This window comes from Neopsephotus bourkii, unplaced genomic scaffold (genome assembly GCF_033783945.1).
Source record: "Neopsephotus bourkii isolate Nb327-2 ecotype Australia unplaced genomic scaffold, CSIRO-AGI_Nbou_v1 NB_756, whole genome shotgun sequence".
NCBI classification, from domain to species: domain Eukaryota; kingdom Metazoa; phylum Chordata; class Aves; order Psittaciformes; family Psittacidae; genus Neopsephotus; species Neopsephotus bourkii.
The window spans coordinates 910,282-925,551 of NW_026901254.1; the positions used below are offsets into that span (position 1 = coordinate 910,282).

At 41.3% G+C, this 15,270-nt stretch overlaps 1 protein-coding gene across 7 annotated transcripts in view; it reads right to left on the reverse strand.

Moving 5' to 3' along the window:
* MLIP (muscular LMNA interacting protein) overlaps nt 1-11,014 on the reverse strand; it is a 111,910-nt gene extending 100,896 nt beyond the window's left edge. The window contains exon 1 of one of the 7 annotated variants that reach the window (XM_061354963.1): nt 10,893-11,014. In XM_061354963.1, the coding sequence (XP_061210947.1) occupies nt 10,893-10,907 (15 nt within the window). In that variant the 5' untranslated portion in view covers nt 10,908-11,014. Of the gene's footprint in view, nt 1-7,103; nt 7,415-10,892 lie in introns of those variants that run through there. The other 6 variants (XM_061354967.1, XM_061354966.1, XM_061354964.1 and 3 more) reach the window with 6 other exon arrangements.
* Between the last annotated feature and the right edge of the window lie 4,256 nt (nt 11,015-15,270).

A 15,270-nucleotide genomic window follows, 5' to 3' on the forward strand; every position in this document is an offset into this window, starting at 1 on the left:
GCAAAAAGTTCAAATATGCAATTGCTACTTGTTCCTAAAAAGCCTCTTATGCTATCACATTCAAGTACCTGCAGGAATCTGCTGCCCTCACCTTCTGAATCCCTGCATGAAATTGCATGGCAATGTTCCACATAACCTCCAGCCAAAAATGAGCTGATGACAACCTCCAAGATAACTTTTTTCCCACTGACTCAACCAAAACCTTCCTCAAGCATTTCAGTGGTGCTGTATAACTGGCATTAGGTTATAAAGAAAACATTTCATAAGCTCAATAAGGTGAAAGCTAAGTGACAGGATTAGAAAGGAGGACAAACCAGGATTCAGTGTTTCCTGCTTGCTTTGTTCCTGTTTAATGTCACATCAACAGTGCTAAAAATATTCTGGTACTTGCAGCTTCCAAGTATATTCCTTCCTGCTTGGTGATCAGTTGCTGAAGTAATCCATGCTTCCACACAGTCCTGGACTTCAGAGCTCAGGGATATATTGAAAGTGTCTCCCGTGACAAACCCTTTCAGCTGAGGCTGCTCTAATCTGGGACAAAGCAGCACAAAACTCCTTAAGTGCAATGACTCACCCACCTGAACTCAGCTGCATGACAGAAGCTCCCAGAGAAGGCCACAAGCAACCTCTAGCGGAAAAAATAAAGCTTTCTTCTCAGATAAACAGGAGTCATTTAAATATAGAATCATAGAATGGTTTGGGTTGGAAGGGACCCTTTGAAGTTCATCTAGTCCAAACCACCCTGCAATGAGCAGGATATCTTCAACTAGACCAGATTGCTCAAAGCCCCATTCAACCTGGCCTTGAAGTTTTTAGGGATGGGGCAGCCACAGTTTCTCCAGGCAACCTGTTGACAGTGCCTCACCACCCTCATCAGAAAAGGTTTCTTCCTTATATCTCAATTGAAATAGTCATTTGTGTATATTGTATCAGCCAATTAGTTAAAATGCAGCTTTATATCTTTTCTTAAGAAAATCTCCTTTTTTACATATTATTATAATTACACACTAGAAAGCTTGCATATCTTAAAAAGCTGACATAGAGTCTTGTTGCCTCCTGTAATACACTAGAAGTCTCCCGAGCAATGAAGAAGTGATTCATTATTGTGCACTTATGTAACAATGTTTGAAAGCGTGGTATTATGCGTGTAAAGTGCTTGCCTAACTTTAAAGGTTAATATCATAGAATCACAGAATATATACACACACACATAAAAACTTCTCTGACTCTACGGTAAGTATGTGTGTTAATTTAGTTTCATATGCTATGCTGGATATGAGCATGATGCTCATACTTCAGTACCAAATGAATCACCTGAGGAATGGATTCAGGCAGGGCAACATATTTTAAGGAGTTTCTTTACTGAGTAGGTGTGTTCTTATAGGAAACAAATAGAAAAGTAAAGGCATAAAGTAAACCAGTTAAGAAAGAGGATTTAAACAAACAAAACAAAATCTCATTTTACCTTTCACTTTTACCCTCTCGTCTGAATCACATAGATCTGCAGCTTTGCAGCTACCAGCCTGTCCCCTGTTAGGGGAGAGGAGAGGCAAAAAAGGATGAGGTCTTTGTATCTGGCAGTCCATTGTATACATGCCAGTATCTTTCTCACAGAGTGTAACCTGCTGAAGCACCTATACATTCTGCACTCCAGGCTGTACCACTGTACTTCACTTCCTGAATCTGTGCCATTCTCACCCACAGCGATTATCACCTTCTCTCTACAAAGAAAAAGAAGCCTAGCTGACCTCAGCAATGCTGTTCTATGATCTTACACTGCTGTCCTGGATAGAAACATGCATGCATGCAAGACACATGATGCACAAGGAACCTACAGACCTGCCCCCCTCACAGACTACAATGTAAGTTGTTTGACTTGAGCCACAAGTTTCTTCCCCCCCACCTCAACCTCTCCAGGCTTCCTTCCCCACCCACTGCAGTGAATCTGGAAGGGCATTTGCTTGTGGAAACCAGGAGAGGCTGGCATCCATACAGGCATAAGCACAGTTTCTCTTCACTGCCATGGGCAAAAGCAGCTATTCTATTTGTTACTCAACTGTAGAGATTTCTCCTGATGCCAAAGATGATCCTGTTGTTTGGGCATTTGATTCCCTGTATATGCACAAAAAAAAAAAAATTTGCTCTTCCCTCAGCTCCTCTTTTCATGCTGCTTTGTACTAAGACCTTTTACCAGGCCTGTTTGACCAGTAGTACAGCCATCCCTGCTCACTCAGCCCCTTCAGTACTGCAGCGAAGTATTAGACAGCCAGCAGTACCTGCTATGGGAGCCCGATGCATACCCAGAGGTAGCATGACAGAGTGCTGACCACAGCATCCTGGTCCTGGCTAAGATGTGACAGCCTGAGCCTGGAGGCTGTGCTGCCATCTCTGCTTGTCTGGCAGCAGCCCTCACCACCACAAGAGAGAGGGTGACCCGGTAAAGAGGTCCCCACGGGGGGGGTGATCGTACCAGGCACCTCCTGCTATGCCCACCCATACCAGCCTTCACCCAGCTCTCCTCCCTCCTCTTCTGCTCTTCAAACAACCTTTCCTGTCTCATACTTACTTCTCACCTGGTTTACATGTAGTTAAATCAACAACTAAACCTGCAAGCAGGGCCAGTCATCACCATATTAGTCACCATCCTCCATTCTGTTTTGGCTCCCTTAGGTTGTAAATTTCAGGAAATGGACTGTCTTCTCTGAGGAGTCTTTACTTCCCACAGAGAGGACCTAACTTGACAGGGCTCCTTCTGTTGCTAGCAGTGAACAAAGATTAACTGTTGCTTCTCTTGTGTAGGCTTGATCTGAACTGTCTACTCTGTATGAGCTGTGTCCACATTGTGTAAAGCAAATGTTAATTCTCTGCATGAAGTCCTGCAGCCCTTTCTTACAGAGTCCATCCTCTCATCCAAAAGCTAACCTTAATGCTACTTCAAGCAGTGCATGGCATTCTTTCTGATCCATATATTCATTTGGTTTATTCTATTTGCTCTTTATCACTACTTACTGCAACAAGAAGGTAAAAAAATCACAAAAGCAAAAACCACTTATAACGCAAACTAAAGCACAAAGACATTCCCTGTTAAACATGCCAATATAAACATTATTTTAAATGCTATACTTCATGTGCTGCATTTTCAGAGGGAGATAAGAGATCAAATAGGAAACAGACAAGTGCGAAATATAATTACAATGATTTCAAATAATAGAGGCAATATGCATTAATGGAAGAGGACTTCAGAATGTAAACAGACTATTGAGCTGAGCTGTCATTTCAACAGGGGAACTCTGGAATTACTCAGTCCTTCTGAGCTATGCTAAAATCCTTTATGAAAGGGAAAATTGAGTCCATCTGCTTGGTCCAATGTGTATGAGAGTGAGTCATTCTATTTTCACATCACAAAATGCGCCCTCCATTTCCACAGCCAGTTTCACACAAAGACTCTCTTCAGGATCCTGTCTGCCAAGGAATTTTCCTCCAGGAAGCAAAGACAAAAATTCTTTAACAACAAATTTCACAAATACTACATGAAATATCCTGAAGTGGTAGAGAATTTTATACTATTTATCTTACCCACAGTACACAATGAATTTAAAGGTAGACCACCATTTAATAAAACTGTCTGCAAAGTTGCCATTTATGGATGTTATACTTTGAGCATGAACTGGTCTCTTTTTAATTGGCACACTGCAATCAGAATAATTTCAGGATTATATAGATTTTATTCTTTTAAAAATGCGTAGAAATATTTGTAACGAAGTATACAAGCCTGAGATTTCTCTTACACACATAAATATATATAGGTCATAGGACTGTAGAGATGTAGAGTCACTGTAGAAATGACTGAGATGTGGTGGGATAGCTAACATGGCTATAGTGATGTATTGGGTGGACACAGGCTCTACAGAAAGATGAGGAAGGTAAGAAAAGGATCTCTCAATGTGAAGCAGCAGTTTAACTGTGGGGAGTTTCTTGTACAGGTTGGACAACAAGGTAGGTGAGCACTTGCAGGTGAGGATCGGAGGAGAGGTCACTGAAGGTGACATCGCACTGGGACCGGGTTAAGGACCACACAGCTGGGGTGAGGAAGTAGATTATGCTCCTCACAACAACTTATTTAAATAACACAAGCAAGTATCTGGATTACAGACCCTGGGTTTTATGGGAGACTTTATCTGACACCTGCTGGAGAACAAAACAGCAGGATGGAAGCAACCCAGAGGATTTCTGGATGGTGTCAAATATAGCTTCCTGATACAGGCGCCAGATAGGCCAACCAATGTCATGTACAGCTGCATCTGTTATACAGAAATGAGAAAGTGTCTGGGGATGTGATACTCAGCGGCAGGCTTGGTGGTAGTGACTGAGAAATAATGAAGCTGAAGATCTTCTGGGGGACTGAGGAAGATCAGTACCTGAGGACACTTCCTGGACTTTAGAAAAGCTGACTTTAGCTTATTCGGGAGCTGGTAAGTGGGATCCCATGGGAGGCAGCTTGGAAACAGATGGAGCTTGGAAAAGCCATCTTGTATGTGAAAACCACCTCTTACACATGCAAGGCTGTCCATGCTGATATTCAGGAAGACAAGCAAACTTATCAGGATGCCAGTGGGGCTAAACAGGGAGTTTGTAGCAGAGCTGCAGTGCAAAAAGGCAGCACAGAAGGTGGAAGCAGGTACGGGTAAGACTAGGGTGACTCAGTGATGTCTTTGCATCAGCCTTCGCCAACAAGGTTTCCCAGACCTCTGTGCTCAGCAGCAGAGGTCAAGGAGGAGGAAAACAACCAGCAGTGGACAAGGGTCAAGACAGGGAGTACTTGAGTCAATTCAAATGACCCCACCTGTCATAAACAGGTGATTGGGAACAGCACTTAGAAATCATACCTGACCAACCTGATTGCCTTCTACAATGAAATTACTGGATTTGTGATTAAGGAGAGAGCAGTGGATGTTATTTACCCTGACTTGCTTCCATACTGTCTCCCACAACATTCTCATATCCTTGCCAGGACATGAGGGCCTTAGTGATTGACAAGTAGATGGCTAAAACGCTGTCTGGACAACTGAACTTGTTCAATGAACATTCAGATGTTCACTGTTATTGCTTTATACTCTTCTTGGCTAGAGACCTTCTGAGCTCCCTTTGCACCTGAGTTATCCTATGCTTTTACAAAACAGACATAAAGAAAGAAAAATCCAGTTAATAGCACATAATGTTGAAAATTGACACCTCCGAGCACCTGTAATACAAAATTGTTTATGAATTTGCTATATTGAAGTTAAACATGTGCACAGACATGAACAAATGCACATGTAACATGTACAAATAGTATCTGTAGCACAGATTGACACTGCTCCCATGCAGTGTTGGAATATTGACCTGACCTGCATGTAACAAAGAGAAAAGGACAGAATCAATAAAAGCCCAGGAGGTACAAACCAGGGAAAAGTGATGGTGAAGTGAAATCCATGTAGCAATCCAAAATAAAGGCATTAAGGCTAAACAAGCAAATAAAGAGATGGAGCGGAGAGGAGGCTAAATGTTGTCTGGAAGGGGACAGGGAAAGAGGCAGGTGGACTGGCGTGGGGCCAGGGCATTCCTCCACTGCCAGCAGAGCTCCATGAAACCCACCAAAAGCACCCTCCTGCTGAGCACTCACAGGATGTGACCTGCCGCTGCTGACAGGGACCCTCTCACCTCACCATGTTACAAGGATTCAGTTTTGAAACAACCAAACAGCGGGTGACCTGGCACAAGCATTAACGTGGCTCCCATCAGGGGGGTCCCTGTTTGTTCCAGTTTGCTCCTTAAAATTAGTAAATGATGCACACAGAGAAAGTCGTCAGAAGATCATTAGGGTTCCAAATTAAGAGCTCTGCACTGTGGGAAAGCTTGACTTAAGGTTGCCTGCTCAATATTTTGTGCACTAAGATGCAGTCAACAATTACATAATAATAGTGCCTGTTGACATTGCTATGTATTTCCTCCATATATCTGCTAGAACAAAATTTCAAACATTTCCTTCGAAAGCTTTCCTGAAGCTTTTGTGAATTTCACATTTGTTTTTAATTTCAAAGTTTTCCTTATATCTTATATATCAACCATAAATTCAAAATGAAGTCACTATATAACATATTAATTCACTAATGAGAAAATGAACAAGTAAAACATTAGATATTAGTCAAAACATCATGCCAAAGCTTTACCACTGTTGTTTTGAATGTTACTCTTTATATAAAGAGTATAATTCTTTTCATAAAAAAAGGTACCTTAAGGCCAAGTCATTACTTTCAGTTTCAGCACTTCTCCTTACCTGGGTGAAACTGTATTTAAAACTGTTAACTAACACAAGCTTGCCAAGTCTCCCTTAATCAAGGCTAGTAGAGGTAAATGTCATGATTAAACAAGAGTAAATGCTGGCGCACCATGAAATCAAACTAATACAACATCACCACTATTTCAGATAAGTGCTAAAAAACTCAGTGCTAATTTGTTTCTTAGCAGAAGTGATGGCCACCTTCCTTCACAGTTTTGTAAAGTGAAGAATAAGCTGCTCTTTTTGTGATATCAAGAATATAGCCTTGTTAATGCATTTCAAGCCTGAGCTAATTAAAAATAAACTCTCGTTTGCCCGTGTTTGCTTTCTTTTAATAATTTTTTTTTTGATCACACCTCTTTTCAGTAAGCTCCAGACACACTCCAGACCCAGGCAAACAGTTTCTTCTGCATTTTGCTGATCTAGAGTTATGAATAATAGTGCGCAAAGATATGAAATAGACCTTCGAGAAAATTCTAGTAAAACCACAGACTACCAGCTGTTGGTTTGGGTTACGATAACAAATTGACAATGAACTGAGTTCAGTTTTTCCACTTCACATGCACACAAAATACACTCACAAATTTACAGTATTTCCACAGAAATGTACCATCACAATTAATTTAACATACATGAATGAAGTTTTAATCTTCAAGGTCAGTGGTTAAAGGAAGCCTGGAAAAATACTCCTATGAAGTACAGCGGAAGATTTGCCTCTCCTTCTTATCATTAAATAAATAAATAAATAAATAAACAAACAGTAACATTTCTCCACATATCTTACCATTCGCTTTTCCTCTAAAGCATCTCTTCCTGAGACTTTTACCTGTTTTCCTAACTCCATTTCCCAGGGTGTGGGAAAAAAACCCCTAATATACCGAGCAGAAGTGATTTAACCTGACTACATGTTAGATATCCCAGTACTTTTGGAGTCGGGAGAGAGACGTATCAGACAGCACTGTAGTGATTTCTGGTCAGCGCGTGTTTCCATTTATAGCTGTTGAAAATCCACAAATAGAAGCGTGGGGAGAGGGCAGGCAGCTGCCTCTGATAACAATAAATGTTGGTTTGGCATCACAGAAAATTGTTCAGGAGGCATTCTGGTTACTGGCCCCATTTACTCCCCTCTTCTACCCCAAAAGCTCATACTCAAAAACTCCATGAAAATAGATAGCTATTGTCTCAGTAGCACCAGCTTGTACTCATAGAGATTATTAAGCCAGTAAAACATCAAATATGATTAGCTGGCACCATATGTTATATGTTATGTTTTGTTAGTATGTTATGTAGAGACGGAAAGCATACAGAACAGCATTTTTAATTGGTGCTTTAGCATGACTATTGATCTTTCTCTGTTGGGTATTTGGGACTGAACTATGCTCGTACACATTCATGCAGAGTGTACTGTCCTTTTCTAATATTAGAACATGACACCTTGGATTTTTAAAATGCAGAAAGAATTGCAAAATTTTCAACAGGCACTGTGAGCACCCCTAAATACAAGAAATGACCAGTAAGCATCTAAAATGAAGTGAATATCCATACAAATGGTCATTATGGAGTCTGTTAGTTAACTGCAGAAGAATAACCTGGCTCTGGTTCACAATGATAAAGTCAGGAGGCCAATATTAGAAGCTGTAGCACCAGGGGAACCTCTTGGCAGCTCTGCTGTGGATGCCAAGGTTTATAACACACCCTCCAGTTGCCACATCAACTGAGCTCATGTTGTCTCAGGAGTGATTCACATACAAGACTAGCTCTGCACGTACAACCAAGGGAAGGGGAAGCACGATGCCACAAAATCACATAGAAAATGTTTGCTATTGTTAAACAAGAATGTTTAACATTCTCTCTGGTCAATCCGGTTTATTAAGAAGTACAACCCTTTGTAAAGCTGACACTTTAAGCATCTCACTAAATCCTTAGTGAAGAAAACATGCACACTTTCCCTCTCTTCCTCTCAACATGCTGGTGAAAGAGACTTCTAAAATAAGATAGATAGATAGATAGATGATAGATAGATAGATAGATAGATAGGCAGGTGGGCAGGAAGGCAGGCAACTATAAAAACCTTTTTCATCTTTGTGGAAATGACAGCAAAACTAGGCACACTTCTTTCTACTCATTTCTAGATGGATGTTGTACTCACGTAACCTTTAGAGCCTTGAATAGGAAGAAAAGGCAATCAAAGAAGTCATCACACAACAGTGTATACAGTTTACATACAAAAAGTTGACCAAAACAACTTTAGAGTGTTCCTGTTATGAAACATTCTTCAGAACAAAGAAAAAATATTCCAGTGACAACTATTTTTCTTTAGTCTCTTTTACCTTCATTTTCAGAAGTATATGGCAACCAGTAGAAGAGTAAATGTGGCAAGGCAAACACAAAGAACCAGTCAAACTTACAAGGGCTGCCGTAGTAGAGGGAATAAATATGAACTTGATGTCACAAGAGTAAAAATACACCCCAATGCGTTTCCCAGAAATGCTGGGATAAAAGAGTAAGTGACATAATACCCAGAGGAAAGCTGTAGCTGTTCTCCACTCTTCAGCAGGAAGGCAAACAGCATTAAGAAGTTAGTATCTCTGAAATCTTTTCTATGAGGCTGAAACATATTCCTGTGGTGAGGGACTTGTATAATGCCTTTGCACCACTTAATGTCCTCAAAGGAGGCCTTCAGTGGGATCCAACCAGCAGATTACATTACACTGCTGCTTGCATTACTGATCATTCCTGCGGCATGGATGAAAAACTTGAAGCATCTCCACTCCCATTAACCTGTCAATTTGCAATGGTTATATATCATAGGCAAGGACTGGAGCATCTCAGGTGGGCATTTTCCTGTGCCCAGTGTACTCCACAGCCCTATCCCACCAGTGGCTGGGATACTCCAGCTGTCAGCAGGCTCCCAAACGGCAGCTCTCAGGGGAGTCTCTCCCTCCTTGTGCTGAGGAATGGTTACCCATGTTGGTAAAAGGGCAGGCTGTATCTGGAGTTCATGCTGTGTGTAACTTAGCACTCATACTAACTACACTAAAATGTAATCTTCAGTCATGTTTACACTCTCTGCTTCCACGATCTGTTTTCATGTGTCAGCTCACCCATGTGAATGTTAAAGGTGATCACTACGGAAAGACCAGGGAAGTGACTATGAGGTGACTTCACTCATAATAATTCCATATAAGATTTTATAAGTGGGTTTTTCATTAACATTGTGGCTACTACAGCCTGAATAGGAGATTCCATGGGGAAAAAGAAAAAAAGGTGAAAATTAAAACAGTATGATAAGGAAAGACCCAATTTCTCATGGATGGAAACTCGTACTCTGTATGCATCATGCTGCTGACAGTGCAAGTGCTAGGGAGCTGGAGCAGACTGCGTTGGAGATAGGAATGGGCGCAAAAAGCAAGGAATGCAGCACAGTGTGTCAGCAAACTTCATGCCATCATGTTAAAATCAGGGAGCACAAGAAATACTGAATGCAAGGCCTGGATTCTAATCCATAAGGACCCTGGAGGTAGCGCAGAAAGGCTGACATCTCCTTGTTATCTACCACACCTTGTTTAGCATGACATTTGAAGACTAACCGGAGGAAAGACCATGATCCTAACCATATAAGAATTTGGGTTTCTATAATTATGGGAGTACATTTCTTATACCTACATAGAAATAATGGTTATTCTACTCCAAGGACTTTCTAAGACACCATTAGTAACTGTATATTTCCTGTTTTACTTCGCAAGGGAAAACATAGTAAACAGGTGCTAAGTAAAGAGCATGTTCTACACATCGCCTAAATTACTGTGCTGTTTTCAATTACTTCTTTGTATTACAGTCACTGGTCTCTCGACACCTGTTTTTCTTCTCAAAGTAGGACCTAACAAAAGGCCAAGAGATGAAGCTAAGGGGGACAGGAGGGGTGGTTTGTTTGGTTTGGAGTTTTCTTTTACAAGAGGTAAGTGCTGAATATCCAAAATAGAAGTACTATGTAAATAAACCATTTAGGCAGATGTATTTTCTGTACTCATTTGATCTGCTGTTCTTGGAGAAGGAAGCAAGTAACTATTGTGATGTTTGTGGGTCACTCTCAGCTGTGTTTTCACTCATGTGGTTACAGCAATTCTTTTATTTTGCCCATTTTCATATTCAGCCTGACTTGGCTGTAGCCCAGGGCTGCCAGCAAATGACTGTAGCACACATCATACATATGCACCACTTCGTTCTGTTTACTCAGCATCAAACACACCATAAGCATTCAACAGTCAGAAGTATTAATTCTGACCCTGATGTGCTCAATCATACTATCCTCAGTTAAAAGCCACCTACTTCATTCACAGTTAACTACGATTAATACAGAACGCATACCTGCAGTGATTTTTCAAGGTCTGATGTGGAGAGAATTTCTGTGCCAGACTTAAAACAAGCATAAAAGCTAAAAGAAAACCCAGTAGGCTCCCTTACTACTTGTAACCATTACTCTGGCAGAAGCTGCAAATAAAGCTTTCCAGGTTATTTCTGGTGCCCACCCTTCTGTCAACCCCACCATGACATGCCAGCAAGAATCTCTTACGTTACTCCAGCACATCCACCCAAGGTCACACACACATGCCTGGAAACTTCAGGACCTCAGCAGTGTTTCTAGCTGGTATTTCATGGCATGTTCCTTACAGAAACGAAGAGAGTTGCAGAGCGTCTGGGACCATACACGGTGCAGGCTTACCTTCCAGGAGGCCTGGAGCCAAGAGCAGGAATCTGATCCTTATGAGAGGTGGGTCCACATTCCTGCCACGGCACCCGTCAGCTGCTGCTGTCACTCCCTGGTCCACCCCGCCAGCTCTGCAAACACTCACAGAGCAGAAGGTAGCAGGCGTGGAAAAAGAGGGAAACATTGCAGGAACCACAAGTCTCTGCTTTGCACATGAGGCAGCAGAGCCCTACGTGTTATGTACAAGGAGCAGGAGGCTCCTTGGCAAATTTTCTCCAAAGAGCACACTTTGAATACATTTGAGGATAAAACCAAGGAGGGTTATTTCAGTGGTACCATAAAAGCATTCTGAGAGCTCTGAGCATTCTCTGACATGGCAGTCAATGGAAGCTGTAAGTGCTTAAGTGCTTTTTTCTCTTCATGGGACTTTTAAGTCAACTGTGTTAAAGTGGACTGTCCTTCTGCTGGCAAGGTCCTACATGTGCTGTCGTCCAGGAGTACAGAGAGCAGTGGAACAACTGACCTCTTTTCTGTTGCATACTCATTGTTTCAGCTATATACACATGATGTTCCTGAATATTGCTGCTATACCCCAGGCTGTAAAATATATTTCAATAGGTGCACTGCAAAATAATCTTACCTCCCATATTCAGTGATACTGTTTGCCTTGCCTTCTTTCACAATTATGGATGTGGCAATGTTGAGACATGGCTAACAAAATATATTAGGAAAGCATTAAATACCTTGTTAACTATCCTTTCAGTGATGTGGCAGCTGGGAAAAAGAAGCCAGTTGCCCATGGAAAATGAGGGACTGCTCCACAGTCAGGCAGTGGGTTTTTTCTAGGCATTTCCCGGTAAGCAGCAAGCAAGATCACAGGATATGAGCTGTCATTAACAGGCCAACTCCCATCATACCTTTTCCACCTTGTCTCGCCCACGCTTGCCAAACACCAAACCTCAAAAGATACATTACTCAGCACTGATAAGGACACGGGCATCTGACCTCCACCTCTACCCTCTTTTGCAGAAGAAAAATGAAACACAATCACCTGCCCTAGCATTTTTTTACTTAAGCAAAGTCTGAATAAACATGTACCAGAGGCTTTGACTGATGGACTTTGTGTTTGGTCATTTACAAAATGCTCACGGCCATTTACAAAAACATTTGAATTCATTTGTCAACTTGTGTTCAGGATTTTTACACAGAAAGTGCTACCACCGTAAGTCTATACCCAAAACAAAATCCTCAACACCACAATACGAAATGTGCTTTGAAATCAAATCACTTGAAAAGAATAGTGTTTAAAAGTTATCTGAATGCTGACAGCATTTGGTTAAAAGCATGTAACTTTCATAGAAAATATTTTTATTTCCAAGACCTAATGAAGAATCTAAAATAAATACCTGTACATGAGGAGAAAAAGAAATGAAATTAAGAACTCTCAACAGCTCTCAACTGCAATTTTTCCTGCAGCCCGTGGCTGGTTTATAACAGCAGAATTGGTTTACTTCTTCTTCAGCCTAGGAAGACATAATAAAGCAATAATAAACCGTATGTTATTAGCTGGATTGCCAAAGAGTTTACAGGTTCTGAGCTTGATATTTTTGCAATATGCATTGATCAAACATTAAGTCATTATGGAAGTACCCTGTTCATTTTGGAGGAAGAAATGGGATGGGAAGCAAATATTTTTGAATATAACTTCATTTATCAACATCATTTAAGCTAATTCAAACTGGAATCCACATAATACAGTCTTTATTATTAAAGCCATACCAGATTTTAAAGCAATGTTCATTTTGCAAATGAACGAAAATTAGTGTAATATTCCTACTGCTATTTTCAATTAAGATGCTGATGTACAAGATAATGAAAAAGCCACAGCGGATGCAGTTGAGAGTCAAGAGAAATCTTGATATCATAGCGCTATTGCAAACCTATCTTTTCTAGATAAAATATCCCTTTTATCAGTAGGTGATATTGTTCTAACTCTGTGACAGCCATACTCTCCTGGGAACTTAACTTGTTCCAGAAAAGCCAGCTACCAGCAATCTTTCTAGTCAGATATGAATGATCACCTGAGAAATGCCACCGAACATGATTAAAAGCCGAGGATTTACCAGGTACTAAGTTGTCCTATATTATATTTACAGGAAAATAAATTGATACACATCAGAAACCCCATAAATGCATATTTTATGCACCTGGAAAAAAGTCATGACATCCCAGTCTAGCAGAGCTGGACCCCACCTCTGATTTAAGGCAGCACCACAGAACCCCAAATAAAGATCAATCAAAATCAATTCTTAAACACCTCGAAATGCACAAGGAACCTGAACAGGTTGTCTGGATGATCGGGTAGTGAGGTGGACTGTGAACTGGCTGAAGGAGAGAAGCCAGAGAGTTGTAGTCTATGGGGCGGAGTCTAGTTGGAGGCCTGTATCTAGTGGAGTGCCTCAAGGGTCGGTACTGGGACCAGTATTATTTAATATATTCATTAACGATTTAGATGAGGGAATTGAGTGTACTATCAGCAAGTTTGCTGATGACACTAAGCTGGGAGGGGTGGCCGACACGCCAGAAGGCTGTGCTGCCATCCAGAGGGACCTGGACAGGCTGGAGAGCTGGGCGGGGAATAACTTGATGAAATATAACAAGGGAAAGTGTAGAGTCCTGCATCTGGGCAGGAACAACCCCAGGTTCCAGTATAGGCTGGGGAACGACCTGTTAGAGAGCAGTGTAGGGGAGAGGGACCTGGGGGTCCTGGTGGACGACAGGGTGACCATGAGCCGACACTGTGCCCTTGTGGCCAAGAAGGCCAATGGCATCCTGGGGTGTATTAGAAGGGGGGTGGTTAGTAGGTCGAGAGAGGTCCTCCTTCCCCTCTACTCTGCCCTGGTGAGACCTCATCTGGAATATTGTGTCCAGTTCTGGGGCCCTCAGTTTAAAAAGGACAGGGACCTGCTGGAGAGAGTCCAGCGCAGGGCAACTAAGATGATTAAGGGAGTGGAGCATCTCCCTTATGAGGAAAGACTGAGGGAGCTGGGTCTCTACAGTTTGGAGAAGAGGAGATTGAGGGGTGACCTTATTAGTGTATATAAATATATAAAGGGGGAGTGTCACGAGGATGGAGCCAGGCTCTTCTCAGTGGCAAACAATGAAAGGACAAGGGGTAATGGATACAAATTGGAGCACAAGAGGTTCCACTTAAACCTGAGAAGAAACTTCTTCTCAGTGAGGGTGACGGAACACTGGAACAGGCTGCCCAGGGAGGTTGTGGAATCTCCTTCTTTGGAGACATTCAAGACCCGCCTGGACACGTTCCTGTGTAACCTTATCTAGGTGTTCCTGCTCCGGCAGGGGGATTGGACTAGATGATCTTTTGAGGTCCCTTCCAATCTCTAACCTACTGTGTAACAGCAGTGAAGAGAATTGAAGGAGAGAGCACTGTTATACAAGAACATCTGCTCTTAAAAGATTATTTCATGTATACACACAGACATATATATATATGTACATGAAATACTGGCATATCACAGTAAGTAAAATTTGAGGTGTTCTGTTTATATACAAATCAGAAAAAAAATAAAAGAGTCTCAGTTCCTCAAGTATAAGAAATTGATTTTCAATTCACTTTCAGGTGCATAGTTGTGTAAGATGCCTCCAGCATTTAGACCTCACAAAACACAATTTACAGGTCCTGTCCAAATCTGATAGACATTTACCTAGAGAAACTATTCTTTATTACACTAGAATAAGATAGAGAATTCCAATGGAAATAATATTTGGATATAACATTTCTCTGCAGGGAAGAAAAAAAAAACAAAACAAAACAAAACAACAGCACTGTATAAAAGACAGAAAAGGATTTTTTTATTCTCATAGAAAACGAAATTAAAAGGAACAATGCAAAGGAACCTGGGGGTAGAAAAAGGGTAAGCTATAATAGACAAAACATAGACACAAGTTTTAAAAAATACCCTCCAAACTATACAATTGTTTTCAGTGTGTTTCCAGATGGGTAAAGTACCTTCTGAATAAAAATCACATGGTCTTTTTGCCATTGTATTTAGGTTCTGTTGGATGCCCTTACAAGTGGTTATTGAAACATGTGGTCACATTCACTTAACCTCACCCAGCACATTTTGTTTCAAGTGCGCAGGTTCTGGTCAAAGGAAAGTTCAAGGCAAAGAAATACAAACATGGGCTCTTCTCCCCCAGCTCAAATCCATCTTCTGTG